At 42.5% G+C, this 20,262-nt stretch overlaps 1 protein-coding gene across 3 annotated transcripts in view; it reads left to right on the top strand.

Moving 5' to 3' along the window:
- The window catches only part of LOC126176831 (NAD-dependent protein deacetylase sirtuin-3-like), a 54,923-nt gene that overhangs the window by 16,979 nt on the left and 17,682 nt on the right, over positions 1-20,262 (top strand). For all 3 annotated transcript variants that reach the window (XM_049924015.1, XM_049924014.1, XM_049924016.1), the window contains one exon: positions 18,283-18,518. In XM_049924015.1, the coding sequence (XP_049779972.1) occupies positions 18,283-18,518 (236 nt within the window). The remainder of the gene's footprint in view (positions 1-18,282; positions 18,519-20,262) is intronic.

The following is a 20,262-nucleotide window of genomic DNA, read 5'->3' on the forward strand; positions in this document are numbered from 1 at the left end:
ATGACATTTATCCAAAATTTAGTCACACTCTTGTTTGCAAGAATAAGGTCCTGTGCTGAACAGGTAAATGGATAAAGAGGCACTGCACAGGTGTTCCACAGTTTGCTCTTTTCCACACTCACACATGCTATCCTCTGATGAGAAGCTCTATAGTTTAGGGGAATATTTTGCCTGACCAACACCAGTTCCTAAATGGTTAAGGGATCTTTAAACACACCACTCATTGCTGTGGGCAGCTGGAAGATGTTCTCATGGTTTCACCCAATCTTGTTGATGAAAAAATCTTACCTCGTTGGGAGGGAGTGTCAAAGATTCTGCTGTTTGAAGGAATCATTTTCTTAATTTTATCCTAGGCTGAGGTTGTTCATTAATGAACAGTGGACAAGATTCAGTGTTCTTAGCTTTCAGTTGTTACGATCAGTGGTTACTTGTTGATGACTATTTGGAGGTGGGAAGTGGCAAGAAAGTACACTCCTGGAAATGGAAAAAAGAACACATTGACACCGGTATGTCAGACCCACCATACTTGCTCCGGACACTGCGAGAGGGCTGTACAAGCAATGATCACACGCACGGCACAGCGGACACACCAGGAACCGCGGTGTTGGCCGTCGAATGGCGCTAGCTGCGCAGCATTTGTCCACCGCCGCCGTCAGTGTCAGCCAGTTTGCCATGGCATACGGAGCTCCATCGCAGTCTTTAACACTGGTAGCATGCCACGACAGCGTGGACGTGAACCGTATGTGCAGTTGACGGACTTTGAGCGAGGGCGTATAGTGGGCATGCGGGAGGCCGGGTGGACGTACCGCCGAATTGCTCAACACATGGGGTGTGAGGTCTCCACAGTACATCGATGTTGTCGCCAATGGTCGGCGGAAGGTGCACGTGCCCGTCAACCTGGGACCGGACCGCAGCGACGCACGGTTGCACACCAAGACCGTAGGATCCTACGCAGTGCCGTAGGGGACCGCACCGCCACTTCCCAGCAAATTAGGGACACTGTTGCTCCTGGGGTATCGGCGAGGACCATTCGCAACCGTCTCCATGAAGCTGGGCTACGGTCCCGCACACCGTTAGGCCGTCTTCCGCTCACGCCCCAACATCGTGCAGCCCGCCTCCAGTGGTGTCGCGACAGGCGTGAATGGAGGGACGAATGGAGACGTGTCGTCTTCAGCGATGAGAGTCGCTTCTGCCTTGGTGCCATTGATGGTCGTATGCGTGTTTGGCGCCGTGCAGGTGAGCGCCACAATCAGGCCTGCATACGACCGAGGCACACAGGGCCAACACCCGGCATCATGGTGTGGGGAGCGATCTCCTACACTGGCCGTACACCACTGGTGATCGTCGAGGGGACACTGAATAGTGCACGGTACATCCAAACCGTCATCGAACCCATCGTTCTACCATTCCTAGACCGGCAAGGGAACTTGCTGTTCCAACAGGACAATGCACGTCCGCATGTATCCCGTGCCACCCAACGTGCTCTAGAAGGTGTAAGTCAACTACCCTGGCCAGCAAGATCTCTGGATCTGTCCCCCATTGAGCATGTTTGGGACTGGATGAAGCGTCGTCTCACGCGGTCTGCACGTCCAGCACGAACGCTGGTCCAACTGAGGCGCCAGGTGGAAATGGCATGGCAAGCCGTTCCACAGGACTACATCCAGCATCTCTACGATCGTCTCCATGGGAGAATAGCAGCCTGCATTGCTGCGAAAGGTGGATATACACTGTACTAGTGCCGACATTGTGCATGCTCTGTTGCCTGTGTCTATGTGCCTGTGGTTCTGTCAGTGTGGTCATGTGATGTATCTGACCCCAGGAATGTGTCAATAAAGTTTCCCCTTCCTGGGACAATGAATTCACGGTGTTCTTATTTCAATTTCCAGGAGTGTAAATCTCCTCCATGTAATCAGCCTGCAAGCATTTTTCAGAGAAAGTGCCACATGTAATCAGCCTGCAAGCTTTGTTCAGACCAGGGTCCACATGTAATCACCCTGCAAGCTTTGTTCAGAGAAGGGTTCACAGTTTTAGCATGAGAATATTTACACCAAACAGGGGAGGCATACTCTGCTGGAGAATAATACAGGACTGAAGCAGGGGTTCTACAAACTTTTGGCATAGCTCTCCTGTTTATATCTCTTAACTTTCTCGAGATATTATTCCATGTGCTGATTTTATGTTTTAATGTTGAAGCAGTGTTATCTGAAGGTAAGGTAAGTGAGTTAGTATTATTCCTGGGTAATTTGGAGTGAAGCTATGTTTCACAGGGGTCCGTTTCCAAGAAACATTCAATTTTCTTATGGCTTCTCTGTACCTGAGATGGAAAGTACAGAGCAGATTTTTTGAGTGGTTAGGCTTTAGGGGTGTCAAGTGAAATTTGTGACTGGATTGAGGACTTTTTGTAGGGAGCACGCAACAGGTTATCTTGGATGGAGAGGCATCATCAGATGTAGAAGTAACTTTGGGTATGCCCCAAGGAAGTGTGTTGAGACCCTTTCTGTTCATGTAGTATGTTAATGACACTGCAGACAATATTAGTAGTAAAATCAGGCTTTTTGCAGATAATGCAGTTATCTATAATGAAGTACTATCTGAGACAAGCTGCATAGATATTCAGCCAGATCTTGATAAGATTTCAACATGGTGCAGAGATTGGCAACTTGTTCTAAATGTTCAGAAATGTAAAATTTTGCTCTTCATGAAACAAAAAAAACATAGTACCCTATGACTATAATATCAATGAGTCACTGTTGGGATTAGCCAACTCATACAAATACATGGGCGTAACACTTTGTAGGGATATGAAATGGAATGATCACATAGGTTCAGTCATGGGTAAAGCAGGTGGTAGACTATGTTTTATTGGTAGAATACTGGGAAAGTATAATCAGTCTACAAAAAAGATTGCTTACAAATCACTTGTGTGACCCATCCTAGAATACTGTATATGTGGGACCCACACCAGGTAAGACTAACAGGGTATATTGAATATATACAGAGAATGGCAGGACAAACGGTCACAGGTTCATTTAATCCATTAGGGAGTGTCACAGAGATACTGGAGGAACTGAAATGGTAGACTCTTGAAGACAGGTGTAAACTATCCCAAGAAAGTCTGTTAACAAGTTTCAAGAACAGGCTTTAAATGATTACTCTAGGGATTTACTACTACCTGCTATGTGTTGCTCACACAGGGATCATGAGGATAAGATTAGAATAATTACTGCTCACACAGAGGCATTCAAACAATCACTCTTCCCACATTCCTTACATGATTGGAACAGGAAGAAACCCCAATAACTGGTACAACTGGATGTACTGTCTACCATGCACCTCAGATTGGTTTGTAGAGTACAGATTTAAATGTAGATGTAGCTGTAGGTGGTTAGCCTTATGGGATGTGGTTAGCTTTTCAGAACACTATGGAGAGGGAGTTCTGTCTCTTCAAATGTTTCACCGTGAGTGATCAGGGCAAGATTCGTGTTACATAAGGAAGTAGGTGGTCATTTTGTAAATAGAAAACAACAATGGAGCCAGCACACTTCCTTGAGGTAGACAATTTCTCTGGATCATAGCTTGTATTGTTGCCCTTGAAAAACAGCAAGAAACCCTTCAGTCTGCAAAAAGTGTTGATGTCAGTCTGGTAAGTTTTGAATCCTTGGTGAGAGCAAATGCTTTTTGTAAGAGAATTCAATAGTTGATGATAATGTGTGCAGTGCTAAGGTCAATGAAGGCTACTCTTGTGATGTGTCTGTTTTTGAAACCATCTTCATAATGTTGAGTTAGGCTGAGGATCTGTGCAACAGCACTCTTGCCTAATCTGAAACATACTTGTGGGATGAGCGGCTGGTCAGTAGCCTGAATGAGCCATGTGAATAACATTTTTTCGAATGTCTTGTGTAACTGACACAGGAGAGAGATTGATCTATAGTGTTTAGGGTCCTCACTATGTTTTCAGGCTTTAGAATGGCTGTTGCAATGCTTTCTGCCATAATCTTGGAATACTGGACCTCCCTGAACAGTTAATAAAGAGTTATATCAACCATTCCTTAGTGGCCATACAAAGTTCTTTATTTCTTCTGCTCTGATATCATCCAAACTAGCAGCTTTCACTTTCTTCCACTGGTTTATTGCATCTTCCAATTCAGTGATGTTAAACTTGCGTAAGTTCAGATGTTCCTTTATTCCTCTTTGAAGGTAGCTTCCACACAGGTCTCTTAGATATTTTTTTTATGTTTTGTTTTACCATTCATGAGAAGTTGGTGTGCAATCTGATTAGCTGTCACATCCAAGTGAAACTTTGTTGGATCTCTGTTGAGCTTCTTTAAGAGTCTCCAGGCTTTCTGACTACTCTGTGGTATGTCTAGCTCTCTCTTCAGTTTTCCCCAACTTGCTCTCTTTGAAGAGGCTGTTAAAGAAGTATCTGTTGCTCTGATGGTTTCTTCATCTATTGGGTTCTGTTTGAAGAGCCAATGTTAGTCCTTTGGATTGATATTACATCTGGATTTAGACCTTCATTGTCACTGAGTGTGACATCCACGAGGAGTAGATTTATAGGAACTCTTCTTAACAGCATTGATGAACTGGTCATATGCTTCAGCAATTGGCTGGATGATCCATATCATAGTGCCCAAGATCACAGAAAATTTTGGCCAGTCCACTTTCTTGAAGTTATACCTGTTGCAATCGGTACATACTGTGGTCAAATAGCAAAGTGAATCTGGCACAGGCTTGGTGTGTGTTGAGAATGAGGATAGGGCTGAATACTATCATAATGCATTACTGTGTAATGCTATTACTGATGAAAATCAAATCTGGATTACATACCCTCTATGCCAACAGCCACTGTTAAAGGAGAGTGGCAGTTTACTATCACAAATAAGAGATAGCTCACATTATCTGCCCATTGATGTAGTAACTTGCTATTGTCTGTACAGGATGGGTGGTTGGGAAGGTGGTGGGCGCTATGGAATGAATAGGATAATATTTAGACAAAGGCCATTTATTGGCGAAAGCATGTTAAAAAGGAGTCACATAGCCAGGCCTGGGGAGGTGAGGATGGGGCAGAGTGTAGAGTCTGGCAAAACATAGTTCACGAAGCTAACGAAAGTTGGCGTCAGCCAATCAGGCCAGTCCAAGTGGCATGCCGGCTGCGAAAACTAAGTCTCTGGTGCTGCAGCACTGGGAGAAGTGGGAGATGTTCACTGCTATAGGTCACACTTCCAAGAACGCAAGTAGACAAGAGAGCAGGCCCAGCGACGGGCGGCCAGGTACATTCGATGCTCCACGCGGCTTCCTCCGCCCTGATGGGTCGGGACCAAGAAACCTGCGGGGGTGTGAAATATGGTATCCCGGTTGAGACACAAAGTTGAAATATGCTCACTATTTTTATTTACTTAAATTTGGCATACTTCGTGACAGTACCTTTTCCGTTAGATGTTTACAAGGCGATATTGGTCTTGGCTTCAGTTGTCTAGTGGAAGTATGATTCCACAATGCATCTTTGTCGGCTGCAGAAATAACCTGGTTCAATGCGTTTGCCTCATTTTTGGTGCTTCAAATACCATTTCTTCGAATGTAGTTTCTTCTTGTAGTTTATATAAAAAAATAGTAACATAATTCAAAATTATTTATGACAGCGACCTTCACATTGTTCTACCGTCAACACACACCAAGAGTTAACTGCCGACTGAGTACAGTCACAGATGACTCCAGCGACAAAGACATTTTACACAACACACAAGCTTCCACTTGTAATGAGTCTCTCTGATATTCTTCGTCACATTTACTAATAGTAATCAATATGCTTTCACTCTCAAAAATATAAGTAAATTAACATATAATAAGGCAAATTATAATAAAAAAATTCTGACCAAAAAAAAAAAGAAAAAAATAAGAAAACATTTACAATTTGGTATCGACAAATCCGGTAGAAAATAACACATCTCCCAGATCCATTACAGGTGGCAATGGAACTTTCCAGAGCATTGCCTGCTAAGCGATGCCTGGAATGGCATTACCTCATAAGCACATGAGGGAGGTGCGTGAACAAGGTGCCCTTCCTCGGTGCTGACTTCCTGTTGCTAAACCATGGGACGAAAGAATTTACAGGCAGCCAATACTGCCGGCTGTGGCTTGACCATAATGGAAAAATGAAGTTACCATTTGAAAGCTCACATAATAAAGTAAAATCCCCTACTGTCTGGTTCATCCTTTACGCTCCTCCCCCTTCCATGGGAGTGGAGAATGTATGTGAATTCGCTCAATGTAATTATTATTTAAATGTAAACGATTTTAGTTTGCAAAACAAAGTAAACACCTCTTGATTAAGAATGGCCCTCATGGAAGATGGCAGGAGTCTTAACCTATGGGAGGGTGTGGAGAATCTAAAGACCTTGTAGAGGTCGCAAAGGGACTTACACACGTCAACAATATTATGTGTATACAAGAATCAACATAAAACATCATAGAATATCAAAACAAAATTAGAACAGAACATAACAGTGTGAATGAGGTAAACATGCCAAGTGTTCTTGTTGCTAGGATGAAGTAAAAGTGTCTTTTTTGCTTAAATAAGTTGGAAATGTGAACATATCACCACTGATCAGTCACTGCGGGGGCAAGTGGCATGAGGCGGGGTGTTGTGTTGCCTTCTGCGGGCAGTGTGCAGCCTGCTGGCGGGGAGAGGGCATGGCTGTGGCCAAGCCTGTGCACTGGAACTCAGTGCAATTGGGTATGAGGGGACATTCGCATGTTTCAGACATTTAAAAAGGGGGTTAACACTAAGGGAACTCTTCACTGTATTGCACAAGTTTTCACATTGGTAGGTAACACAGTTCCACTCTTAAAACTAAGGGAGGGCATGTGGCTGATAGTTTTTTTTAAGCATAACAGTGACCGGGGTTACCGTGGCACAGGGTATAATGGTTGTACATAGTTTAGTGGCTGTTTGCCATTCATTTAGGTGTGCTAACAGGCGAAGGTAAGAAATTTGTCCTTGCTCCCATGTTAATAGGTCATCAATTGACGATAGGAGGTGATCATTTGATTTATTAGATAAAACCGGCAAGTTAGCTGACAAGGGAATCATGAACGAGCTTCCAGGTATAAAAAACATAGGTAGATGAGTGTGAATATTAAGTGAGTAAGCCATAGTGGCATGAAACGTTATTAGTGGCTTAATAATATCACAATAAGAATGGTTGTAACCAGGTAAGGCTAGTGTGTAATGTCGTGGTAGTATTAATAAGGCGGGTGGGAGTGCGGCAGCTGACTGCGAGGCTATACTGCATCAGCCATGGGAGCTGACTACAAGTCCCAATCTTGTGCTAAGTCAGAACAGCGCACTACAGATAACATCAGGGCCACGTTTCATCAGAGCAGCATGTGATAGCTGAGAAACGGAGCCGAAGATGCTACGACTGTCAAATGCGGCACACAAAGCACACAGTGCGCACATGCACTGTGCGAGGAGCACAACACAACGCTGCACAAAAACTTCTGGATTGGAGTAGAGATTTATGGGGTTCAGAATGAGCAGTGATGAATATAAATGCCACAAAAAGGGGTATAGCAAAACTGAATAAAAGGGAATAGATGTGCGTAATCAATATGGTTTATTCAACGATGTCCAGCAAAACAGCAATGGCGCTACTTCAGAGTGTCAGGCAACAGAAGTGGGATTACGTGTGACATCACACTAGATGCGTTGTTACAGGGGGTTCTGTTTGAAACTACATTAACATACATAAATATAAAAATGAGGCACACAAATATCATTACATTGCTGCCTATGTTATATCAATAAGTAAACAAAGTTAAATGCCTCTTTGGGCTGACCATCCAAGAGTGGCACATTATGAGAAGAAGTTTCTCATGCATCAATACATTCGCTAAACACCATCAAGTGATATTGACAAAGAAAAATGACACCAATTCCGTGCAGGTGGGGCGTAGATTGTGTCATTGAATGTCAACAATGTTGCTAACAAGAGGAGAAAAACAAAACTCGACAAGAATCTAGAGATTTCCATAGTGGACATAGAAAGTGTAAGGAATTTAATTAGAAACAACTAAGTTGAGCGTAATTTCTGAAGGACTTTTCCTTTATGAAGATATAGTGAATGGCACATCGTTGACATGACTTTATCGCCTACTTAACTGTGTATATGACAATTCTGTGACTCCAAGATAGCTGCTACGTACTTCTTCCTAAAACTCGACATCTCTCATATTAAAAAAAAAACACCAACTTTACTGTACGACCAAATTTGCCGTCTTTATCCTCTCAACATCTTGTGACTAAACTTGCCATTTCTATAACTCCTAGGTGCTGGCCTCATTGGGCCCAGCTAGTTGCTTAAAACTCCCATCTATCCGTGGTTATATTGCAGTGTCGTGAGACACGTCATACAGTTAAGTGCTACTACTTCAGTAGTCAGTACTCCTTCGGAAAATACAATGGACAAACAGTGTCAAAGAAGGCTCAAAGTTTTGAACGGAGATTTCAGCTTACTGGCAGTTTAGCTGCGGGCTAGACGCGGTTCACATCTGATGGTGCCTGATCGGCTGTCATCAGAGAGGACGGAACACTGTTCTCGTGAACTCTTCTTCGACATAAAAGATTAAGGTCTAACTGTGTTAGTACACATGGGCTGAATAATTTTGTGTTAGAATACACCGGGATAATAAACTCAAAAAGGTGCTGTTCTGTTGAAAGTTGACAGATGAAAGTGGTTAGGATAGTCTAGGCTGCGAAACGGACATGTGAAGGAACAACTTTAGACAGCTAAGGGTCTGCATGGGTGCCAGCCGCGTCACGTCAGGTATGTGCCCTCACGGGTGGTGCATGACTCTTCATATGTTGTTCTGTTGTGAGAGGAAAGATGAAAGTGGGTAGGATGGACTATGCTGCGAAACTGAAAAGTAAAAAAACGGCACAGATGGCTAGGGTTCTGTGCGATCGCCATTCACATCATGTAAGGTACGTGCCCCTGCATGTGTGGTTCTCTTGTTCATCCAACGGACTAGGTATATGGCCAAAGCTTACTCATTCTGTGGGCGTGATTCACTCTGTTTATGTTACCTATCATGGAGGTAGGCATGTGGTATTTCCCTCCAGATAAACATTCAAATACAAATGAAATAAAACATGGTTACCCTTTCAAAATAATTTCTTACCTAAGGCATCATTATTACTAAACACTTAAATAATTGACAATACTAGGGAACTTATTATAGCATACCTGAAATCCCACAAAAATAATTATCCTCATCTTTCTAGTAACACAGTGACTCTGGAAACACTCAGTTGATACAAATACTAAATTACTGGTGCTGACAGACTCTAGCTAAAATTCTCTAAACATTTGGTAATAGCATAAAGGAGACATGGACAAAATGAACAATAGTAAAAATAATGCATAGACATAAGTAACTGGACACAAGTAATTAGACATAAATAATTGGCAACTCGTCATAGAGATACAAGCGGTAGCAAAACTGCGACAGAAACAAAAGTACAAAATATCATTTTCCCTTATTCTCCAAGAAAATTTGGTAGAAAAATGAATGTAAGAATCCCCTGGTATTCCTTTATGCTCTCGTTTATATTTTCATACCAACTGATAATCTTTGGTACTTCTACGTACAAGAAAACTGTCATTAAGTCATGGCAATATTATGTGTAATGCTGTGGAATAGTGTAATGTCACATTAATACTTCCTTTAACAAGGTTCTGATGAAAAGTGGTTTTATGTCTCCTTCAGTGAACAGACCAATAATTATTAAACATGTGGTACGCTGTTTCCTGTTGTGATTTGTATTTGCCAATATTGGTGATTATCAGTCTCCCAATCAATTGTTCAAGGATATAATCGTTGTTCCTTCCATTAATTCTCTCACCTACGTGCTTCCATATAATCATTATTGGTGGCTCGACAAAGCTAGTTGCATCTTGAAGACGGCGATTTGACTTACCTGTTGGTGCTTTTGTTTTTAATAAAATTAGAGTCTAGTTGTCATGTGTAAAGTGTATAGGAAGGAAAGTAAGTTCCTTAGTATTGAAAATGTGCATAAAGTTATTCAAAGGCTTCATTACATAATGGTTAAGAATTCTGTGTTGAGATTCAATGCAGCTTGAGGTGCGAAGGTGTGACACGCGTCCGCTTGTGAGATTGTAAGTTGCTGACAGTATGGCTGCGACCAGTTTCAACTGGCTCAGTGTTAGTACTGTCATTCACACTGGGTCCATCCTCTTGCTATGCGTGGAGTTTAGTTCCTTGGTATGGCCACAAAATTTCCTTCCAGAGTTAGCTTACGTTGTTCATTTCAGTTATGCATGGAGGATGTTTTCAAGGAACTCAGATAACTCAATCGCTAAAGTTTGCAAAATTATCATGACTCATTTATTCATTTAGATACCCTATCCTTCTAAGATTTAGGTAACTGGTAGGTTTTAAGCTTCTAAATAAACTGTATTTTGCAGTGGCATTCCAAACCCAACTCCTTGGCTAACGCGTTCCCCACACAGTGGTCATTTACAGGACAAATATCATGCAAGGGCTGGCTTCCTTGACGCCATATAGATCCATTTATTAACTGCGAGAGTGGTGATACAACATAGCTGGAGATTGATCTGAAATTCCAACATTTTATATTCCTGATGGTTTAGACAATGCATACAAGGAAAAACTTCTTCTCTCTCAAGATTTTGTTCCTTACTGAAAACTCAAATAGATAACACAAATAGATCCCCATCTTTAGATAAGACTAGTAAAATCTGTAGGGAAATATTAAGCTGGTGAATTTATTTCTATAACTATGCCTTTAGGTTTACAGGTTACGCTACAAGGATACAAATGTACGAAGGCGTAGCGTGGCTGAGGCACGTGGCCTGCAGGGCGAAGGGGGATGGGGGGGGGGGGGTCATGAGGGGCTAGGGGAGAGGTGCAGGTGTTGCCCACACCAATGGCTGAGGTGGGGGCCAGAGGAAGGGGAACGGTAATGGCCGCTCACTCGGTGGGCGGGAGGGAGGGAAGGAAGGGAGGGGGCCGCATCACCAGCTGACAGGGAGGAGCGGGACCCGTCGCATGTGAACAGCTGTAGACAACAGCGGCGATATTTATGTGACTCCTTCCATGGCATTTAATATACAGAAATACGTGGTACCATAAAAACTTACCTCGTTGCCTGTTCAACATCACATTATGATAACAATAAAATAGCACTTGAGGAAGACTCCTTTTACTATTTGTTGTTTAACTTGGACGTACCTATTCTTGTTATTATCGTTGTGTGATCATTTAGCAAAACATACATGTAATCGGATGTATTTCAAATGACAGGTAGATGGCAGCATGTAGTCACTGATCTACTGGCAGTTACAAAGGTGTGTTCCTATCGTGTTTTTATGGTAAAGTTTCATCAGCTGTGTCAGTTCACTGCAGCAATTGTGGCATTTGCATTAGAGACAGGATTAGTGTTAGTTGCCATGGTTTGAGCATTTGTTACAGGGGTGGAGCAAGCCACAGATATGGAAGTTCGCACACTAGCTTCCAGCATTTGTTTAAAGGCACGGTTTTGTTCAAGTAGCTCCTGATTTTGTGTGAACAATTGGCACATTTGTGCATTTAAGGCATTGAGCGGGTCTTGTGAGGCAGGTGCCTCTGTGAGAGTACCCTGTTCCATCACTCGTGTTCCCATCGGCATGTTTACAAATTGAAGGATCGATAGTAACCAAAAAATAATAATTGTTACAAAAACAGACGGCCACAAAGTTTCCTAATCCAGTGGTGGATGATCAATAAAGTTAATGTTGGAAGCATCGTGGTGACTTACATGGTAATGGAGTCAGCACGACACACTCGTGGCGGCAACGGTGTGGTGGAGTGGCAACCAGTGGGCGGCAGTGGATGGTGGCGGCATCCGGACCCTCGGGTGGCAGAAAATGTGTTGGCGGTGGGTGGCACTGGCTCGGCCAGTTTGCAATGGCTGTAGGCCCCTGGAACGTGGGCGAAAGCAGTGGGCGGTGTGGCAGCTGCTGCGGCAGCTGGCGCAGTGACAGATGACAGTGGCCTGCGCAGTGCAGGCCCCTTGAACTCAGGCAACGGGCAGCACAGCGGCGTCCAGCTCACATGGCTGACTAGCGTGGGCTGCCTCGCTGCAGCACACACCTTGTGCATGTTTACTGGCACAGCCATGGCCTGCATGGAGCAAACATGGCGGCCGATTGGCGCATTCCATGCATGAAGTGCATGGCATCTTGACGGAAAGAATTTAATGTAGCGACAAAGTTGCTACGGGAACGGATCCGCACTTCTGACACCAGTTGTACAGGATGGGCAGTTGGGAAGGCGGTGGGCGTTATGGAATGAACAGGATAATATTTAGACAAAGGCCATTTATTGGCGAAAGCATGTTTAAAAGGGGTCACATAGCCAGGCCTAAGTAGGCGAGGGTGAGCCAGAGCATAGAGTTTGGCGAAACATAGTTTGCGAAGCTAACAAAAGTTGGCATCGGCCAATTGGGTCAGTCCGAGCAGCATGCCACCTGCGAAAACTAAGTCCCTGGCACCGCAGCACTGGGAGAAGCAGGAGATGTTCACTGCTACAGGGCGCGCATCCAGGAGCACGAGAAGACAAGAGAGCGGGGCCCGGCAACGGGCGGCCGGATATATTCGACGCACCACGTGTCTTCCTCCACCCTGATTGGTTGGGACCGAGAAACCCATGGGGGCTGCAGTGGAACTTTCCAGAGCATTGCCTGCTAAGTGACGCCTGGAGTGGCATTACCTCATAAGCACATGAGGGAGGTGCGTGAACAAGGTACCCTTCCTCGGTACTGACTTCCTGCTGCTAAACTGTGGGACGAGAGAATTTACAGGCAGCCAACGCAGCCGGCTGTGGCTTGGCCATAATGGAAAAATAAAGTACTGTTTGAAAGCTCATATAATAGAGTAAAAGTCTGGCTCATCCTTTACATGGCATTACTGAACCCATATCACCACTTACTGTTGTGTCAATTAAAATCTCCTACTACAAAGTTTACTTTCTGAGTTCTGAAGTTGTTCAATCTGTTGAAAGAGAAAAGAGAATTTGGAGGCTTATAAACTGATGTTGGAAAGCCCAATTGTTGTAATTTCTATATCATTTTCCACTGTAAAAGCTGGTGACAAGATCAGGGTATTAGGCTTTGTGAATGTGACACTTCCATCCTTTCTATGTGGTATTTCAGTACTATTCAGATTTCCTGTATTTTGGGTCTTATTCGATTGCTGTGGCTGTAGGTTTCTTCAATGCATGCTACATTAACATTGTGCTACATACATAGCTGAATCAGCCACTTTTATTTGCACGAAGATATGCCTTTCAAATAACATTCTCAAATTTATTGGGACAATTCTATGATAGAGTGATTCATGTATGAAAGAAGTTTCTCACAAAATGCTCATTTTACCAATTATTGAATATTGTTTGTCAGCCTGGGATCCTTTACCAAGTTAATTTAACAAAAGAGGTAGAAAAAGGTCAAACAAGAGCAGCACACTTAAACATAGGTTTGTTTGTCAGTGCAGAAGTGTCAAAGAAATGCCCAAAAAATTGTAGTGGGATAATTTACAAGAAGGACATTACACTTCACGAGAAGCTTTACTCATAAAATTCTGAGTGTCTTCTGTCCAACATGAGCCAGGAAATATACCTCTTACAATGTATATCTTGTATAATCACCATGATAATAAAATTAGAGAAGTTTGGGACCCAAACATAAGGCTTCTGACAGTCTTGCTTCCCATGTAGCACCTGAAAATGATAGAAAGGGCAAATGTGATTCTGGTACACTATGTACCCACCACCACATGCCATACAGGGGTTTGCAGGTTACTGTTGTAGAAAAGGAGGTGCATATCCATGGATGGAAAGGGAGGCGTGGAAAAAGAGGTGGCAGAAAGCACTTGATGATGATAATGAGTTACATTGTTGAGGTATTGTGTGAAAAAGACACAAGAAACTGGCAGCATAGGTTGAAGGACATCATACATCAACAGTTCTGGTGAAACATAGGATCTTGTATACACAGTTGATGATGGGTGATTAAGGTGCTGAATCTAGAAGAACAGGTTCACCAGCAGAAAATCAAACACACAAATAGTGCAGCATCAGCACTCACTGCTACTGGATATGCTTCTTGATGAATTTAGGCAAAACACTTATGGCAAAATATAGATTTAATTTATTCAGTTGCTCATAGACATGACTCCAAAATAATTAACATGATGTTACTGTATTATCTCTTATGGTATCACATTCTGAGGCAACTCTGTACATTCATTGAGAATATTCTTAGCCCAAAAAAGGGGCAGTCAGGCAGATTTGCAGTGTCAGTGTATGAACTTCAAGTAAGCCATTACTTAGATGTCTCGTATGTCTCGTAGCTTTAATATCAAAGTTTCAATGCTTAATCGGTCATATACTTTAATAATGAAAATTGTTGAATGCCATGTCACTGAATGACCACTTCCACCTATACTGTAACATTGCCAGTTACGTGAATAAAAATATTAAATTATTTGGTAATAAATGAGGTAATGTAACTGAGAAATAAGACACAGCTGATATTTTCCCTGTGATGATAAACTGGACTGGATTTTTCAATTAATATCTTTTTTTACTGAAAAAAAGACATCATATAGTGAGAAGAGTGGAAAATAAATGACTCAGTTGGAGCCAGCACTCTTGATGGATGGTGATGATAAACATAAAAAATAGATCTTATGCGGAAGATGAAAATAATACTTTTAACATTATACAATTTATTTCCCAATGCTGTAGCCATCAGTGATGATGGAGCGGAGTAGCGCAAATGTTTTAGGGCATCATTCATTTATTTTGAATATATATAGACTATGAAATACTGAAAGTAAGTTGTTGTATTGGCTTATGATAGAATTATATGGACAAAAAGTAATTGGGGCGTAAAGAAATATCAATAAATATGACCTTACATTTATAATGAAATTACTGTATTTGTATGATATAAAAATGCAGCATATGATGCAGGTGAAAGAGAATACAGACATCTGGAAAATGAGATTTACAGAACATGCAAAATGGCTAAGCAGGAGTGATCAGAGGACAAATACAACGCTGTAAAAGTATTTATAAGTAGGAGAAACATAGATACTGCCTGTACGAAGATTAAAGAGATCTTTGGAGAAAAGAGAAGCAACTGTATAAACGTCAAGAGCTCAAATGGCAAGCCAGTTCTAAGCATAAAAGGAAGAGCTGACAGGTAAAAGGAATGTATAGAGGGGCTCTACAAGGGAAATGAATGTGAAGACAGTGTTGAGGATGTAGATGATGCTGTGAAAAGAACTTGACAGAGCAATGAAAGATCTACTTCATAACAAGGCCCCTGGAATAGAGAACATTCCCCCAGAACTACTTGCGAGAACTAGTCATGACAAAACTATATCATCTAAAGTACAAGGTGTATGGTGCAGCCAAAATACCTTCAAACTTCAGGAAGAATGTAATAATTCCAGTTCCAAAAAAGTCAGGTGCTGACTGTCATGAATGCTACCAAACTATTATTATAATAAGTCACAGTTGCAAAATGTTGATGTGAATTATTTACAGGAGAATGGAAAGCAGGTAGAAGTCAACCTTAGGCAGTTTGGATTCTGGAGAAATGTATAACATGTGAGGCAATACTGCTCCTATGGTTTAACCTAGGAGATAGGTGGAAGTAAGGCATACCCACATTTATATCACCCACAGATTTAGGAAAGGTTTTGACAATGTTGACTGGACTACATTGAAATGTTGAAGGTAACACAGGTAAAAGACAGGAAACGGAAGGTTATCTACAACTTGTGCAGAAACGAGGCTGGAATAAGATTTGAAGGATGTAACTTGGAAACCACTGTTGGAAAGGATGTGAGCCAGGGTTGTAGGCTACCCCAATGTTGTTCAGTCAATACGTCGAGTAAGCTGTGAAGGCAACCAAGGAGAAGTCTGGAAAAGGAATTAAAGTTCAGAGAGAAGAAAGAGAAAGTCTGCCAATTTTATTCATTTCTTTACACATCCACAGACAATCTTCTTCTTCTGTAGTGGTCAATCCAAGGACTGGTTTGCAACAGCTACAATGGCAGCTTGTCTCCATTCTGTGCGTCTTTCAGCTTTTCTCTTCATTTCTTTATAGGTGTTACATCCCACATCTTTCACGATTTGATCCATGTACCTCAGCCGTGGTCTTCCTCTTGGTCTTTTTCCCTCGACATATCCCTCTATGATTGTGTTCAGGAGCCCTTTATGTCTTAATAGATGGCCTGTAAATTGCACTCTTCTTTTAACAATGAAACTCCAGAAGCTTCTCTTCTCACCTGCTCTTTCCAGAACCACTTCGTTTGTGACCTTGTCGATACATTTTATTTTGAGCCTGCGTCTATAGCACCACATTTCAAAAGAATTTAGCTTCTGGTCTTCCTCTGTCCCGAGAGTCCATGTTTCACACCCATAGCATGCCACACTCCACAAATATGATTTCAAAAATCTTTTCCTGATTTCAAGGCTGATGCTCTTAGATGTTAATATGTTTTTCTTCTTGTTAAAAGCAGCCTTTGCTTGAGCTATTCTACTTCTCACTTCTGCCTTGCTCCTTCCATCCCTGGTAATATTACTGCCCCGATAAGTAAATTTATCAACTTGTTCAAGCAGTTCATTGCCTACATGAACTTGGACTTTCATTTGATCTTCTTTGTCACATGCCATTACTTTTGTTTTTGCTTTATTAATTCTCATATTATATTCTTCACCCATAACTTTATCCATTCTATTCAGCAGGACTACAAGATCTTCTTCACTTTCAGCCAGGACAGCTATATCATCGGCATATCTTATCATATCTATTCGTTGGCCATGAATTACTACACCTGTCTGTGAATTTTCCCTTACTTTTTCCAGCGCCTCTTCACTGTATACATTAAAGATAACAGGGGATAGTGCGCAACCTTGTCGGACACCTTTTCGTATCTGCACCTCTTCTTGTTTTGTCCGTCCACGGATAACTGCTGTCTCATTTTTATACAGGTTCGATATCATTTTTCTATTTTTATGGTCTACTCCTACTTTTTTGAGTACCTCAAACATCTTATCCCATTTAACATTATCAAAGGCTTTCTCTACATCTACAAAAGCTATGTATGTTTGCAGGTTCTTATCTAGTCGTTTCTCTATTATTAGGTTTAGAGCATAGACAATAAAAACTGAAAAATAATACAGTTGCATTATAATTCTGTCAAAGACAGCAAATGACTTGTAAGAACAATTGAACAGAATGGATACTGTCCTGAAAAGAGATTGTACGATGAACATGAACAAAAGTAAAATGAGGGTAATGGCATTTAATTAGATTAAATTAGATGATATTGAGAGAATGAAATTAGGAGATAAGAGACTAAAAGTATTAGAGGAGTTTTGCTGTTTGGGGAGTAAAATAACTGATGATGGCCAAAGTAAATAGGGTGTAAAATTAGATTGTCAAAAGCAAGAAAAGCATTTCTGAAAAAAAAGTGTTCGTTAACATGTAATATCAATTTAAGTATTAGAAAGTGTTTTCTAGAAGATATTTGTCAGAAGGTATTTGTCTAGAGAATAGAAGCTTTTGAAAAGTGGTGCTGTAGAAGGATGCTGAAGAGTAGATGGGTAGACTGCGTAACATATGGGGAGGTACTATCAAACTGGGGTAAATGTTTATGGCACAATTTGATCAGTTGAGAGGACACATCCTGAGGCATCAAGGAATTGTCAGTTTGGTAATGGAAGGGAGTATGAGGGTAAAAATTGTAGAGGGAAATCAAGACTTGTATACAGTAAGTAGGTTGAAATGGATGTAGTTATGCAGATATGAAGAGGCTTGCACAGTATAGACTAGCATGAAGACCTGGCTCAAATCAGTTCTTGGGCTGAAGACCACAACAATGGAAACAACAACAACAACAACAATGAGAAATGTTCCTTACATGTAGATTTTGTGGTGTAGAGGTTACATGTGAAAAGAGCAGTAGTCATCAATGTGAAACCCCCATTTTTTGCTCAATATGGTTGGTGGATAAAGACTTATTATGCAAGAACAAATATAATACAGAAAAGATCCTTTATTTACATAGCACACACTATCCTTATGTGGTTTTTGTTTGATTTATTGTGTATGTGTGTGTGTGTGTGTGTGTGTGTGTGTGTTTTACAGTTGGTTATTCAAAAGTATGTTCTACTTTTCTGTAGATCTCCTGGAACTGGACTGTATGATAACCTCCAACAGTACAATCTTCCATATCCTGAAGCAATATTTGATTTGGGATTTTTTGTGAGGGATCCACGACCATTTCTTTCATTGGCAAAAGAGCTTTATCCTGGCAAAAAGTATCGGCCAAATCTTGGACATTATCTTGCCCGCTTGATAAATGAAAAAGGAAAGCTGCTGAGAATGTATACCCAAAATATCGACGGTTTGGAAAGATGTATGTAAATATTGTATTTATTAATAAATTAAATGATATACAATAAAACTCTCTTTGCATTAAATTATTATTCAGGAAATATGGTTTCAGAAACTTGTCCTGGAGAAAATAACAGTTTTCATTAAATAACCAGCTCCACTTATGTATATACACTCCTGGAAATTGAAATAAGAACACCATGAATTCATTGTCCCAGGAAGGGGAAACTTTATTGACACATTCCTGGGGTCAGATACATCACATGATCACACTGACAGAACCACAGGCACATAGACACAGGCAACAGAGCATGCACAATGTCGGCACTAGTACAGTGTATATCCACCTTTCGCAGCAATGCAGGCTGCTATTCTCCCATGGAGACGATCGTAGAGATGCTGGATGTAGTCCTGTGGAACGGCTTGCCATGCCATTTCCACCTGGCGCCTCAGTTGGACCAGCGTTCGTACTGGACGTGCAGACCGCGTGAGACGACGCTTCATCCAGTCGCAAACATGCTCAATGGGGGACAGATCCGGAGATCTTGCTGGCCAGGTTAGTTGACTTACACCTTCTAGAGCACGTTGGGTGGCACGGGATACATGCGGACGTGCATTGTCCTGTTGGAACAGCAAGTTCCCTTGCCGGTCTAGGAATGGTAGAACAATGGGTTCGATGACGGTTTGGATGTACCGTGCACTATTCAGTGTCCCCTCGACGACCACCAGTGGTGTACGGCCAGTGTAGGAGATCGCTCCCCACACCATGATGCCGGGTGTTGGCCCTGTGTGCCTCGGTCGTATGCAGTCCTGATTGTGGCGCTCACCTGCACGGCGCCAAACACGCATACGACCATCATTGGCACCAAGGCAGAAGCGACTCTCATCGCTGAAGACGACACGTCTCCATTCGTCCCTCCATTCACGCCTGTCGCGACACCACTGGAGGCGGGCTGCACGATGTTCGGGCGTGAGCGGAAGACGGCCTAACGGTGTGCGGGACCGTAGCCCAGCTTCATGGAGACGGTTGCGAATGGTTCTCGCCGATACCCCAGGAGCAACAGTGTCCCTAATTTGCTGGGAAGTGGCGGTGCGGTCCCCTACGGCACTGCGTAGGATCCTACGGTCTTGGCGTGCATCCGTGCGTCGCTGCGGTCCGGTCCCAGGTCGACGGGCACGTGCACCTTCCGCCGACCACTGGCGACAACATCGATGTACTGTGGAGACCTCACGCCCCACGTGTTGAGCAATTCGGCGGTACGTCCACCCGGCCTTCCGCATGCCCACTATACGCCCTCGCTCAAAGTCCGTCAACTGCACATACGGTTCACGTCCACGCTGTCGCGGCATGCTACCAGTGTTAAAGACTGCGATGGAACTCCGTATGCCACGGCAAACTGGCTGACACTGACGGCGGCGGTGCACAAATGCTGCGCAGCTAGCGCCATTCGACTGCCAACTCCACGGTTCTTGGTGTGTCCGCTGTGCCGTGCGTGTGATCATTGCTTGTACAGCCCTCTCGCAGTGTCCGGAGCAAGTATGGTGGGTCTGACACACCGGTGTCAATGTGTTCTTTTTTCCATTTCCAGGAGTGTATGTTTACGCTTGTTGAAGACAATTATTTTATTGAATCAGTAGAGTTGTAACACATATAGTTTAATGCAGGGAAAAATGGTTTGTATTTTCTGTTGACACAAGCATACTAATCAAGGGCCAAAATCAACTTGACCAAAAATAACATGTGTGATAGCTGAACGGGCCTATAA

This window comes from Schistocerca cancellata, chromosome 3 (assembly GCF_023864275.1).
Source record: "Schistocerca cancellata isolate TAMUIC-IGC-003103 chromosome 3, iqSchCanc2.1, whole genome shotgun sequence".
Classification (NCBI taxonomy): domain Eukaryota; kingdom Metazoa; phylum Arthropoda; class Insecta; order Orthoptera; family Acrididae; genus Schistocerca; species Schistocerca cancellata.